Source organism: Chrysochloris asiatica, unplaced genomic scaffold (assembly GCF_000296735.1).
Source record: "Chrysochloris asiatica unplaced genomic scaffold, ChrAsi1.0 scaffold00318, whole genome shotgun sequence".
NCBI classification, from domain to species: Eukaryota; Metazoa; Chordata; class Mammalia; order Afrosoricida; family Chrysochloridae; genus Chrysochloris; species Chrysochloris asiatica.
The window spans coordinates 2,971,386-2,986,713 of NW_006408836.1; the positions used below are offsets into that span (position 1 = coordinate 2,971,386).

Here is a 15,328-nt window from a genome sequence, read left to right on the forward strand (position 1 = left end):
TTTTTCATTCAGTTTTGACTAAGAGTATAAAATCTAATTTTAATTTTTATCACTTGAAAAGATAATTTATGTTGAGTTTGAAAATTCATTGAAATGTACCCAACTATGAATGTATTTATTCTAGAAATTGATATAGTGCAAGTTGGAACTGATTATTGTGATAAAAAGCAAAAAAAGTAAAAGGGTAGGGAAGTTATTCAAAGTGCCTCTGTCAATGTGACAATGAAAGTAGTAGGCAGTTGTATAATTTTATGTAATATTTCATAAAATTATCTTTTTTTGTTTGTCGTTTGGTGCTGTAAAGACATAACTTTGATGCTTTCATTTGTTACAATAAATAACATATCTCAACATAAATATTTGACACATAAAAAGCAGAGTTGAACTGAATACATTGTGTCAGAGTCTATAATGAGGGGGCTTCAAAAAGTTTGTGTCAAAGCGTAATTGTGTCCCAGAGGATTTTTGTCAGTGGATGATATTTCAGAATAGATCATCGAGTCGTTAGTCTAAGATGCCTCTGGGTATCTGGGTAGTATAAACAGTTAACAATCTCAATTGTTAACCAAAAGTTTCGCGATTTGAGTCCACCAAGAGGTTATCTCAGAAGAGAGATTTAGCGACTGACTTCTGAAAAATCAGTTGCTGAAAACCCTTTGAAACACAGTTCTATTCTGGCACACAAGGGGTTGCCAGAATTGATTTGATGGCAACTGGGTGGTTTGTTGTTGTTAACTGCCATCAAGTAGGTTCGGATTCATAACAACTTTATGGACAATAGAAGGAAACAATGCCCAGACCTTCACCATCTTACAATTGCTACTATTCTTGAGCCCATAGTTGCTGCCACTGTGCCAATCTATCTTAACTGGGTGGTGGTATACACATATTTACACATATAAAAAGTATATATGTATTCCCACTAGAAAAAATGCAAGTTGTTGCTTATATGTGTACTTGGTTTGAGGCTTTGTATTTATTGTATTTAAAATTGCTTAACCATTTTGAAAATGTTTACAGAAATTGAACAGTTTTTGAGACTGCAAACCAAACAGTACAGATAATTTCTACCTTAAATAAAAACAAACTTATTTTTATGGTAACTTGTATACTAAATACTTATATTTTCTGTCTTAATTTTAACAATATCCCTGCAGTGTCGAGGCAAATACTAGTCATATTTTTTAGATTTTAAAATTGAGGAACAAGGAGCTTAAATACATTGTACAAGGTAATGCACTGAAACTCTCAAATCTCAAAACTCAAAAGTTCTGAGTTTCTGGTTTATGGCCCCTTCCATTGGATTATTCTAGTCCTATTAGCCTAAAACACTGGAAATCAATTCTTTATTATGTGAACTCTCTCAGCTAGATAAGCAAAGAATTTACAATAAGTAAACAGTTTCTGTTTTTTATAATAACCCGTTGCTAAATTTGTTTAATCTACTGGAAAGTTACCATTTTTTCCCACCAATAGACTAAGCCATATAACAAAATGGGCCTTAGATATTTTTTTTAGAATACTACACAAATGCTTTGTAACATAAATTATATTTGGGGTACACAAGAAAGATAATCCTTTCCCTTCTCTCTACCTCTGGTTATAATATTTCATATAATTATCTTTTTTTGTTTGTCGTTTGGTGCTGTAAAAACCTAACTTTATGGGGGATACTTTTTCCACAAAATCATACTAAAAGAATTATGTTCCTGTTGCCTCCTCTTAAGGAGTCCCAAAGCTACCCCACTTTCCCTTTTCTAAGAAGCCCTGATGGCACACTGGTTAAGCACTTAGTTGCTAATTAAAAGGTCAGTGGTTTCATCCCACCAGCTGCCCCATGGGAGAAAGATGTGGCAGTCTACTCATGTTGATTACAGCCTTAGGAACCCTACGGGGCAGCTACTCTGTCCCACCAGGTTGCTATTAGTGAGAATCCATTCGACAGCAAAGGGTTATTGTATTTTTTTAGCCTGGATTTGAAAATGCTAGTTGCTTTCATTTGTTTTCAAACTTCTTGATATTTTTGGAAATATATTACAGAAATGCATTATATGAAAATGAGTGACAACTTTTGATTTATAATTATTGCTTGATGATCTTGAATCATAAATTAGTTTATTTAATTAAAAACCAATTAAATTCACATAATACATATGTATTTCCTGGTGTGGTACTGTAGGATAAGCACTGAACTGCAACTCATAGGGTCAGAAGTTCAAATCCACCACCCATTCCTTGGAAACCCTATACAGAGTTGCTATGAGTCCCACCAACTTGACAGCATTTGACAACAACAACATACATATTTCCTAGCAAATGATACATCCACAGGGTTAGGTTTAATGATTTATATTGGTAATTTCAGATGTACCAGAAAGAAAAATGACCAATTAAATAAAGAAAATAAGAGCTATTAGTCCAAATATATGCTCTAAACTCTTCTTCCTTTATAAAAAATAACTTACCCAGTGTTCCACAGGGCTTATTTTTATAAGTGCAGATATCATATCTATGGGGGAGAAAAAAAAGAGACATGAAATTTGTAACCCTATCAGATTTGTAAAATATTGTTGTATATTCATCACACTGCTTTCTTGGTGCTCTGGTTGTCAGACCACAATTGGTGCAATTATGAGCAGCCAGCTGGAGTGTTGGCATTTCCAGCGCTCTGGGGGACACCTCCAGCTGCACTATGCTCACAGCCTCTGGCTGCAAGCCAGTGGGACACCTGCCAGTAAGAAAGAAATGTTAAAGTGCATTTTTTTTAGTTGCAAGTTCCATAAAACCATCTACCATACAGTTTTGAAACTAGAATCACTTGTACTCAGATTGCTACTACTTCTACAGGAAGGTAACCAACGGCTTTTTATTCCCAGCTTCTTTGCTGGAATATTTGTTATAGTCACAGACTGTATTTTCTACTCCTGTGCTATACAGAACTTCATCTCTAATATGGATTCTTGTTAAATAATCATCATCATAATAAGGTAGTGCAATAATGGGAATAAATTTAATATCGTGTATTTAAGTGAATCTGCAAACAGTTAAACTGCCTTGTAGAAAGTCCTTCTAATGCTCATCAGACAAATTCTAATGTTGTACTTTGTTAACTAAATACAAAAGATGGATCCCATACAGTAAGTTTGCATATTTAAAAATATATTACACCTTCATTCAATTACAATAAAAATTTTTAAAAGAAAATATATATACATATATATTGCATTTATAATGCTAAGTCAATATTGATACATTTATTCAAAGCATTTTATAGCATCCTTGTGAACTAATTTGTGAAACCAAAATTATTCAGAGTAAAAAATGTTTAAAGGCAGAAATGTTTTATTTGCATATTATGTTCAAAATGAAAAGTTTTTCAGTTAAAAAATTCACCAGTTATAGGAAAATCTAATTTATAGAAATGTTCTTTATTGTATGTAAATAATGGTTCATCAATGTTACTGGAGTAGGTGATAAACAACTCTTATCCATCAATCAACAGACCAAAATGCAGTTTCAAGAAACAGATGTTACAACCAGCCATACCATTGTATTACTAAACTCAATAAATACCTGGAGATTTTCCTATCTTTTGTATTTCAAACTCTTCATCTTGCTCATTTTAAATTTGAAGGCAGCAATTCTCTTTTTCTTTTGTATAACCTTTTCTTATTCTTACCCCCTTTCTTTCTTCTCTTACAATTGCTAAGTCACCTGATTGCACTGCCTCAAACAGTCTAGAAATATAAGATATGTAAGAGTGTGTTGGCATATGATTCCCAGTCAATACACCTAAAGTGCAGCCAGTACCTCTCTGTCAGTTGAGGTTTACATATTGTTATGATACTGAATAGATTTCAGCAGAAAATACGCTAGGAAGAAAGGCCTGATGATCTGCTTCAAAAAACCAGCCAGTGAAAACCCTATGGACCACAGTAATACAGTACAGAATTGATCATGGAGATGGCTCATCCCAGGGCAGCTTTTAATCCATCAAGCACAGAGTCACATGAGCGATGGCCTACATTGTTGTTGTTGTTAGGTGCCATCAAGTCGGTACTGACTCATAGCAACCTTATGCACAGCAGAACAAAATTGCCCGATCCTGGGCCAACCTCACTATTGTTGCCACACTTTGGCCCATTGATGCTGCCACTTGGCCAATCCATCTTGCTAGGGGTCTTCCTCTCTTTCTCTGACCCTCCACCCTACCAAACATGATATCCTTCTCCAGCGACTGGTCCCTCCTGACAATATGACCAAAGTATGAGAGATGAACTTTGGCCATCCTGGCCTCCAAGGAGCACTTGAGCTGCACTTCTTCCAACACAGATCTGTTGGTTCTATGGGCAGCCCATGGCACTTTCAATATTCTCCTCCAACTCCATAACTCAAAAGCATCCATTCTTCTACAGTCTTCCTTATTCACTGCCCAGCTTTCACATGCATATGAGGTTATTGAAAATACCGTGACTTGCGTCAGGTGCACCTTAATCCTCAAGCTGACATCTTGGCTCTTCAACACTTTAAAAAGGTCTTGTGCAGCTGATTTGCCTAATGCAATACGTCATTTGATTTCTTGACTGCTGCTTCCATGAGTGTTGATAGTTGATCCAAGAAGAATGAAGTCCTTGACAACTTCAATCTTTGCTCCATTGATAAGAATGTTGTTTATTGTTCCAGTGGTGAGGGTCTTTGTTTTCTTTACATTGAGATGTAATCCATACTGAAGGCTGTGCTCTTTGATCTTCATCAGTAAATATTTTAAGGTTGTATCATCTGCATATCACAGGTTGTTAATGAATCTTCCTCCAATCTTGGTGCCACTTTTTTCTTCATATAACCCAGCTTCTTGGATTATTTGCTCAGCATACAGTTTGAATAAGTATGGTGAAAATATACAACCTTGTTGCACACCTTTCTTAATTTTAAACCATTCAGTGTAGTAATCGGTGTGCTCACCAGAGCACCAAAAATATATTCTGTGTGCCACATCAATTTATCTTATGATCACAGTACGTTATTCCAATGTCATTCCATAGTCACAACCCATACTGGCAGTATTCAATATAACATAAGCACAGACTTTCATGGTAATGCTGATATATGAGGGGTTTCAAAAAGTTCCTGGAAAAAAATTGAATTGAAAGACAACGGAATTTTCCATGAACTTTCTGAAGCTCCCTCATAGAAGTTTAAAGGAAGCCTATTATCAGATCCTCAACTTCCATATGTACCTTTTCCTAAAGCTTTCTTCTTAATAATGCACCTTCCTAATAATCTACCAGTTATCCTTTCCTCTCTCCCTTCCCAAAATTATCCTATTCCTACTGTACAAAAATAAAGCATACCTCTTACCCATCCCAAACTTTATAATGTTGCATTGCCCATTGTATAAAAATATCCAGAGCATAAAATATACAGCAAGGAGATAACTCAAGATTACGTTGTTCCTCAGGGATGACACCTTAGGAGCAAAACAAGAAAAACTGAAGAGATAGAACATACTTTATCTGGCAATGTTTTGTGCCTTTTCTTCCAATATGGCTGGTTATTGGTGCTTCTATTTACTGACGGTTCAAACTCACCAGCCGCTCCTCAGAAACCCTATATAGGATCACTGTGAGTCTGAACTAGCTTGATGGAACTTAACAACATCCTATCTGCATAGATAATTAAAAATCTGTAAGTGAGATGGTTGCCATAAAGGAGCATACGAGCAGATTAATTTGATCTAAAAAAATTACATCAGACTTATTGACAGATACTAAGTCTGACTTAGCTAACTATTTGGCAGTGAAGATCAACTTGGCTAATCAGATTAAATAGTGAACATTACTCATGACAGAATATATAGCCCGAATGTTTAATAAAATTTGTTTAAAGGATAAAATACAATATAATGGTGGGAGTTATGTGCTATGGAGTCGGTACAGACTCATAACAAACCTGCATAGTTTTCTGAGACTGTTAATCTTTAAGATAGCAGATAGGTCAGAGGTTCAAACTCACCAGACGTTCCTTTGAAACCCTATGCAAGGTCGCTATGATAACAATAACAACAATGGAGTCCTGCTGTGAAGCCAGAGGATAAGCACTGGATTGCTAACCACAAGGTTGACTGTGCAAATCTACCAGCCACACCTTGGAAACCCTATACAGGGTCGCTATGAATCATAACTGACTAGAAGGTACTTAACTGCAAAAAACAACAATGGACACAGATAGAATATGTGCTTTAAGGGTAGATGATGGCCGGCTGAAGAAACCCAGAACTCTATCTTTTTTTTTTTTTTTTTTTCCAGAACTCTATCTTACTGCAGGGGACCCTCCATTTGTATTACTTCTTTTTATCTTTTATCGAACCCTTTCATTGTCCCTTGCCCTACTTGCTCTCTGTACCTCCTATATGGCATATCAACATGGCTGTCCAATTAGTATGTAATCCCTAGAGATGTATTTAGATGTTCTCCTCCCCTGATGCAAATTTGGCATGCTTGGGTGCCATCTAAACTCATTCGCACTGTAGTGGTTTACTTGTTGCTATGATGCTAGAAGCTATGCCACCAGTATTTTGACTGCTGGCAGGGTCATCCACAGTGGACAGGTTTCAGGTGAGCTTCCAGACTAAGATTCAGAAGAAGGAAAAGTGGACTACTTTCTAATGGTTAGCCACTGAAAACCTTATGAATACTAGTGAAACACTGTCAGACAGCACCAGAATATTGAATATTTAAGCATGATAAATAGCACAGACTACTGTCAGATATAGTACTGGAAGATGAGTCCCTCAGGTTCACTCAAAACACTACTGGGAAAGAGCGGCCTCCTCAAAGTGGAGTTGACTGTGATAACGTCAGTGGATTAATGCTTTCAGGACCCTCATCTGCTGACAGGACATTACTCAAAATGAGGGGAAATAACTGCAAATATCCATTAATAATTGGAACATAGCATGTATGAAGTATGAATCTAGGATAATTGTAACTTGCCAAAAAAGAAATGGAACGCATAAACATTGATATCCTAGGCATTAGTGAGCTGATAATCTCATGGTTTACTATGATGGGAATCACAAAATAAAGAGGAATGGCATCATACTCATTATCAAAAAGAACACTTCAAGGTATGTCTTGAAGTACAACACTGTATGTAATAAGATGATATCCATACAACTACAAGAATGCATCAAGAAAAGATGGACGGAATACACAGAATCATTGTACCAAAAGGAAATGCTTAATGTTCAACCATCTCAAGAGATACCATATGAACAAGAGCCAATGATACTCAGAGACGAAGTCCAAAGTGCATTGAAAGAAGTGGCAAAGAACAAGGCACCAGGAATTGATGGAATAAAAATTGAAATCTTTCAAGAAAGTGAGGCGGCACAGGAGGCACTCACTCATCTCTGCCAAGAAATTTGGAAGACAACTGTCTGGCCGACTGATTGGAAGAGATCAATGTTTATGCCCATTCCAAAGAGAGGTGACCCAATAGAATGCGGAAATCATCAGACAATCTCTTTGGTATCTCAAGTGAGTAAAGTTTTGCTAAAGGTAATACAGAAACGGCTACAATCATACATTGACAGTGAAATTCCAGAGGTTCAAGCTGGATTCAGAAGAGGCCGTGGAAAGAGAGATATCATTGCTGATGTCCGATGGATCTTGGCTGAAAGCAGAGAATATCAGAAGGATGTTTACCTGTGCTTTATTGACTACGCAAAGGCTTTCGATTGTGTGGATCATGACAAGCTATGGACAACATTGAGAAGTATGAGTATTCCGGAACACTTAATTATACTTCTAAGAAATTTGTACCTAGACCAAGAAGCAGTTGTTCAAACAGAACATGGGAACACTGAATGTTTTAAAATTGGGAAAGGTGTGCGACAAGGTTGTATTCTTTCACCATACTTATTCAACCTGTATGCTGAGCAAATAATACGAGAAGCTGGGTTCTACGAAGAAAAACGTGGCATCAGGATTGGAGGAAGACTAATTAACAACCTGCGATATGCAGATGATACAACCTTGATCGCTGAAAGTGAAGAGGACTTGAAACATTTACTTATGAAGATCAAAGAGCACAGCCTTCGATATGGATTACATCTCAATGTCAAGAAAACAAAAATCCTCACCACTGGACCAATAAACAACATTCTTATCAATGGAGAAAAGATTGAAGTTGTCAAGGACTTCATTCTTCTTGGATCAACTATCAACACTCATGGAAGCAGCAGTCAAGAGATCAGACGACGTATTGCACTGGGCAAATCTGCTGCACAGGAACTTTTTAAAGTATTGAAGAACAGAGATGTCAGCTTGAGGACTAAGGTGCGCCTGACCCAGGCCATTGTGTTTTCAATAGCCTCATATGGATGCGAAAGCTGGACAGTGAATAAGGAAGATCGTAGAAGAATTGATGCCTTTGAGTTGTGGTGTTGGAGGAGAATAATGAAAGTGCCATGGACTGCCAAAAGAACCAATAGATCTGTTTGGAAGAAGTGCAGCTCGAGTGCTCCTTGGAGGCCAGGATGGCTAAGCTTCATCTCTCATACTTTGGACATATTGTCCAGAGGAAACAATCGTTGGAGAAGGATGTCATGCTGGGTAAGGTGGAGGGTCAGAAAAAAAGAGGAAGACCTCTAACGAGATGGATTGGCCAGGTGGCATCATTGATGGACTCAAGTGTGGAAGCAGTAGTGAGGTTGGCCCAGGATCGGACATTGTTTTGTTCTGCTGTGCATGGGGTCGCTATGAGTCGGTTCCGACTCGATGGCACCTGACAACGACAACAAACAAGGAAGACCAGTTTATGCACCTATTATTCAAATTTATGCACCAACCACTAAAGCCAGTGATGATGAAATCAAAAAATTCTACCAACTTCAGCCTGAAATTGACAAAACATGCAATCAAGATAAATTGATAATTACTGATAATTGGAGTGCAACAGTTGGAAATAAAGAGGATAAATTAGTTGTTGGAAAATATGGCCATGGTGACAGAAATGATGCTGGAATAGAATTTTGCAAGACCAATGACTTCTTCATTACAAATAACTTTTTTAAACAACATAAAAGATTATTATATAAATGGACTTCACCAGATGGAATACACAGAAATCAAATTTACTACACTTATGGAAGGAGATGCTGGAAGAGCTCCATATCATCAACCAAACAAGGTCAGGGACAGACTGTGGAACAGAGCATTAGTTGCTCATATGCAAGTTCAGGCTGAAGCGGAACAAAATTAAAACAAGTCTTCAAGAGTGAAAATATGACTTTCAACATCTCCCACCTGAATTTAGAGATCACCTCAAGAACAGATTTGATGTATTAGATGCTAATGACCAAAAACCAGAAAACTTGTGGGTTGACATCAAAAACATCATACAGAAAGAAAGCAAAAGATCATTGAGAAGTCAATGAAAAAAGAAAAGACCAAAATGAATGTCAAAAGAGACTCTGAAATTTGCTTTCCAGCATAGACGTGCTAAAGAGGATGGAAGAAACACAGAGGTAAAAAAAGATGAATAGAATTTCAAAAGGCAGTTCAAGAAAACAATGTCAAATATTATAACAAAATGTGCAAAGATCTGAAGTTAGAAAACCGCAAGGAAGAACATGCTCAGCAAGCATTTCTCAAGCTGAGGGAACTGAAGAAAAACTTCAAGCCTTGATGTGCAATACTGAAGGATTCTGTGGGCAAAATATTGAACGATGCAGAAAGCATCAAAAGAAGATAGAAGGAATACACAGTCACTGTACCAAAAGAAATAGTCGATGTTCAACCATTTCAAGAGGTGGCATATGATCAAGAGTCAATAGTCCAAACTGTACTAAAGGCATTGGGAAAGAACAAGGCTCTGGAAATTGATGGAATACAAATTGAAATCTTTCAATAAACTGACTTGTCACTGGAAACACCCACTTATCTAGGTGACCCAATGGAAGGCGGAAATCATAGGACAATATCATTAATATAAAATGCAAGTACCTAACTTTCTCAAATTTACTTGACAATGATTTTCTCTGTCCTATCAGCTTCTTTCTGATAGGATGCTTTTACCTTATTATTTTCCAGACCTGAATCACATCACTGTAAGACTTTTATCTCAAATATATTATTAGTATACTTTCAGGACTTGTCTCACAGCAGTACAAATTGAAGAAAGGGAGAATGGGGAATAGAAGGTCCTTCCTCTCAGTACCTTTTATACAAATCAGTCTCCTCTGTACTAAATTCCTTCTATACTAAATCCTGATGTGGAACTGTAGGATAAGCACTGGACTGCTAATTGCAAAGTTGGCGGTTCAAACCCACCAGCTACTCTTCTGGTACCCTGACTCTACACGAGTCACTTAATGTACTAAATCTAGATGTGGTAGGAGCCCCCCAAGGTTAGGCCTCTGGCTTAAACTCCAGCCTACACTAAATACACTGGAATCCCAAGAAGTGAGGGAAAAGATGAAATATGATTAGAAAAGGTTCTCTGGATTCACAATTAAAGAGCTTGGATAGAAAAACAACCCATTCCCGCTAGTCTATCTTTTTTGCTATCTTTTCACAGAAGACTATCAAAGGTATCATGGCACATTAAAAATAACTAAGAAATATGATCTTATGGAATTTACAGAAAGGCTACTATTTAAAGAAAATCAGATTTCCACTTTTGGATAAATAGTTGAATGTTTATGTTGTCACTCCCTTACTCTAAATTCACATGAGGTTGAACTGATTTAACAAGATCAAAACTAGAGAGAAAAGTTGAAAATCTTAGATTATAAAATTGGTATCCTTTCAACTGTGGATATTTTAACTCTTTACTCTACCAATCACTTTTGGCTAAGCATGGGTACCAGAAGAAACTCATGAAATAATATGGTTTGCAAAATATAACACTACCTTACAAGGAAGGAACCCTTGTAAGGTGGTGTTACAAAGTGACATAGTGAGTTACGTGTTAGGCTGCTAACCGCAAGGTCAGCAATTCAAGTCTACCAATTACTCCCCAGAGAAGGATAAGACTTTCTTTTCCCATAAAGATTTACAGTCTCAAAAACCCTCTACAGGGTTGCTGAGTTGGAATTGACTTGGCAGTACACAACCACAACCACCACTGCCACCATTGCCACCACCTCCTTATAAAAATAAATTTTTTTTTATTAGAACCACAAAACAATATTCCATTCTAATTAAGGAAGCAATCATTGTAAACAAGGGTTTTTAATGGCTCGGTTTTGAATATGGCATGAATTGAAAGTTAGACTTTGAGTCTCATTGGTTTAATGCTGGGTTATAGGCTCACATGAATTGAATGCCCAATGTACTATGCTGTCTCATTTAGTTCTCTTAGAGGTGACAATCAAAGTCAAGTGAGGATGGCATAGCTCTTTTCTACTTTTTGCCAAGATTCTGAAGCAGCAGCACTCTAAAACTGACTTCAATTATAAAGACAAGTATAATAAAATAATGTAAAGAAAAATTATTTTAACCCAGTGTAGGTGAGTATGCATACTGAACTCTTTATGAAAATTATTATAAGGCTAATTAAGCAAGTTAGGTTTATGTAACTTATTTCACAGGTTGCATCTTTGATAATATTCATATACCTTAATCTTAATGGCATTCATTAGCTTATGAAAATTATTTACTGAGGAAACAAATTTGAGAATTTCCATTCATATTGCACAACAAGCTCCTGCTCACTTCTCTAGATTTATGTTCACTTCTGTCTCCCTCTCTGTTCAATCTCAACTATAGTTGCCTGCTTTTGGTTTCCTGAGCACACTATTTTCCCTCCTATTTCAGGACATTTAACCTTGCTATTTCCTCTACCTGGAACACTTTTCACCCACATGTACCCTCTTTGGTAAGCTAACGCCTATTATCCTTTCAGATTGCTAGCCAAAAAAATCTTCCTTGACTAGAATGGTTCTCCAATGAAACACTCTCAGAGGACGCTAAACTTTTCCTTTATAACTCCCAACACATTCATAATTTTATATGTGTCTTTCTTACCAGACTGGAAATACTATTGATATCTATTGTATTCCAACCACTAGCACAATGCACTTCATGTTTGATGTCTACAGAAGTATTGCCCATCAAAAACCTTACCCTTAGAAAACATGTACCATCTTACACCTCCATAATTCCACTTTCTGATACACTTGTCAACAGTTAAAAGAAAGAAAGTTATTTTTAAGTTATTAAAATCCAGTTGAATAATGAAGTTCTTGTGTGTCTTTCAGGAAAACAAAAATTTCAAAAATATATATATTACACAGTGCTGCCTGGGTGAATGAGATAATGAAATAGACAAAAATTTCTATAAATTTATTAATTCTTCCATATAATTTGAATTAAAGAATTATCTATTTTTCAACAAATATTTACTAAGAGGTTGTCAAATATTAAAGGTAGGATAAACATGAATAAGATTAACATAACCCTTCACCCTAAGGAGCTAAGACACATTTCTAAAATCAGCAAAAGTTAAATTAGGTATCACCAGAAAGAGAAAATGTTTTACTCTTTGATACCACTAGAGTACAATGCATTGGCCTGAGCTCTGGTCATTCTGGTCTTTCATTTTTGTTTCCTCCTTTTCCTTTATTCTTTCACATCTATTCAATCAACATGAGCTAGATACTCTTTCCTCAGTGAAGCTGTATCCACACTTTAGGTTGGAACAATATTTATAACTCTCTAATTGGAGTCATTTCTTACTTTTAAACCATTCAGTGGTCCCATGTTTGGTTTGAATAATTGCCTCTTGGTCCAGGTACAGATTCCTCATGAGCACAATTAAGTGTTCCAGAATACTCATACTTCTCAATGTTGTCCACAGCTTGTCATGATCCACACAATAGAAAAGGAACACTGAATAGTTTAAAATTAAGAAGGGTGTGTGACAAGGTTGTATTCTTTCACCATACTTATTCAACCTGTATGCTGAGCAAATCATCCGAGAAGCTGGGTTATATGAAGAAAAATGTGGCATCAGGATTGGAGGAAGACTCATTAACAACCTGCAATATGCAGATGATATAAACTTGTTTGCTGAAAGTGAAGAGGACTCAAAACATTTACTGATGAAGATCAAAGAGCACAGCCTTCGGTATGGATTACATCTCAATGTAAAGAAAACAAAAATCCTTACCACTGGAACAATAAACAACATTCTTATCAACGGAGAAAAGATTGAAGTTGTCAAGGACTTCATTTCTTGGATCAACTATCAACAATCATGGAAGCAGCAGTCAAAAAATCAAACGACATATTGCTTCAGGCAAATCTGCTGCAGAAGACGTTTTAAACGTTTGTAAAGTATTGAAGAGCAAAGATGTCAGCTTGAGGACTAAGGTTCACCTGAATCAAGCCATAGTATTTTCAATAAACTCATATGCATGTGAAAGCTGAACAGTGAATAAGGAAGACCGCAGAAGAATTGATGCTTTTGAGTTATAGTGTTGGAGGAGAATATGGAAAGTGCCATGGGCTGCCAAAAGTACCAATAGATCCGTTCTGGAAGAAGAGCAGCCAGAGTGCTCCTTGGAGGCCAAGATGGCCAAACTTTGTCTCTCATACTTTGGACATATTGTCAGGAGGGACCGGTCACTGGAGAAGAATATTATGTTTGGTAAGGTGGAGAAAAGGAGGAAAACTCCCAATGAGATGGATTGGCCAAGTGGCAGCATCGATGGACTCAAACATGACAGTGTTTCATTTTGCTGTGCATAAGGTCGCTATGAGTCAGTACCGACTCAATGGCACCTAACAACAACAACAATTAGAGTCCTGTGCACCCTGGATTGCAAAATCAGTTTGAACTGCAAGGCCAGTGGTTCAAACTCACCAGCCGCTCCTCAAAAACCCTATACAGTGTCCCTATGGGTTGGCACCAACTCGATGACACTTAACAACAACAACTGATAGCCTTAATTACCTTTTTTTTTTTTTTTTTGAATGAACACAAACATATTTTATCAAACTCTACTTCATACAAGAAGACTTCAAGAAAGTTGTGGGAAAATGGAATGAAAAGATAATGGAATTTTTCAACATTTTTTTTTAAGTCCCCTTGTAGATAGCTTACAATTCCAAGAGCATAGCTCTGCCATGCTATTCTCCCACTTAAAACTCAAATGAGTACTAAAGTCTGAACACCTTAGCTTGGAGCTCAAGACCTCTTATAATCTACCTCCAATTTACTTTTCTAGAATTATCTCTACTTCTCCCTACATGTGTCCTTGTACTGTAGCCAGTACCACACGTTGGTCCATGTGATAACATCCTCTTCTCATTTCTACTGCAAAGTTCTAAACATTGTTTCAGCTCAGTTTAGATACATCCTTCTTCAAATTATAGCAATGTTCACATGTTTCCCACTGTTGCTTTATACTAGTTACTTATGTAAGCCTCACCTTACTCCCAAATATGATGGAGCTTCAAAAAGTTGGTGAAAAAATTCCATTCTCTCTCAATTCCATTTTACATGAACTTTTTGAAGCCCTCTTGTACTATCCTTGTATAGTCAAAGGATACAATTTAAGAAAAAAAGGAAGAACAACAACAACAAAAAAATGACAGAGTTTTGTGGGTCTCTGATCCCCAGGATGTTAGCATTTCTCATTGTAAAATTATTAGATAGCCTTCAGTTATGATTAAGATTTTCATATAGTTTAACCACATTTCTGGGGCATCACTATAATCAGCATTGGACTTTAAACCACAAGGTTGGCAGTCAAACCTTACAGCTACTCCTCAGAAACCCTATATAGGGTTGCTGTGAGTTGGACCCGACTGGATGACACTTAACAACAACAACAACCACATGAAGGAAAAATGCTGCTTATGCTAGTTTGTGTATTCTAGGCCATTGACATTTATATTTTTCATTGTAAATTAATGAATTGGTATTTTGGCTTCATATACATCAGCTTCAAGAGCTCAATTACTGTTAGTTTGTCTCTGAAGATGTGTTTTGTAAACTGATGATCAGATTTTTAAGTCTCCAAGGTTAAGAGTCAGATTTTATCGTATACTAAATTCATCACCTTAAAATACATTTTAAGGGAGTAAATAAATTGTCTTTTAAAGGAATAAATGTAATAATTCCAATACCCTCCTGTGGAGTCCTGGTGTGGTGCTGTGGGCTAATGCGTCAGACTGCAAAGTCATTTGAACTGCAAAGTTGGTGGTTCAAGCTCACCAGCTGCTCCTTGGAAACCCTCTACAGGGTCGCTATGTGTCAGAATCGACTGGACAGCACTTAACAACAACAACAACAACAACAAAATATCCTCCGTAGC

The 15,328-nt window shown here is 36.7% G+C and overlaps 1 protein-coding gene across 1 annotated transcript in view; it reads right to left on the reverse strand.

Annotated features, from left to right (window-relative positions):
• LOC102819479 (A disintegrin and metalloproteinase with thrombospondin motifs 6-like) overlaps positions 1 to 15,328 on the reverse strand; it is a 530,326-nt gene that overhangs the window by 321,761 nt on the left and 193,237 nt on the right. Inside the window, exon 7 of the mRNA XM_006875298.1 lies at positions 2,466 to 2,509. Coding sequence (XP_006875360.1) covers positions 2,466 to 2,509 — 44 coding nt within the window. The remainder of the gene's footprint in view (positions 1 to 2,465; positions 2,510 to 15,328) is intronic.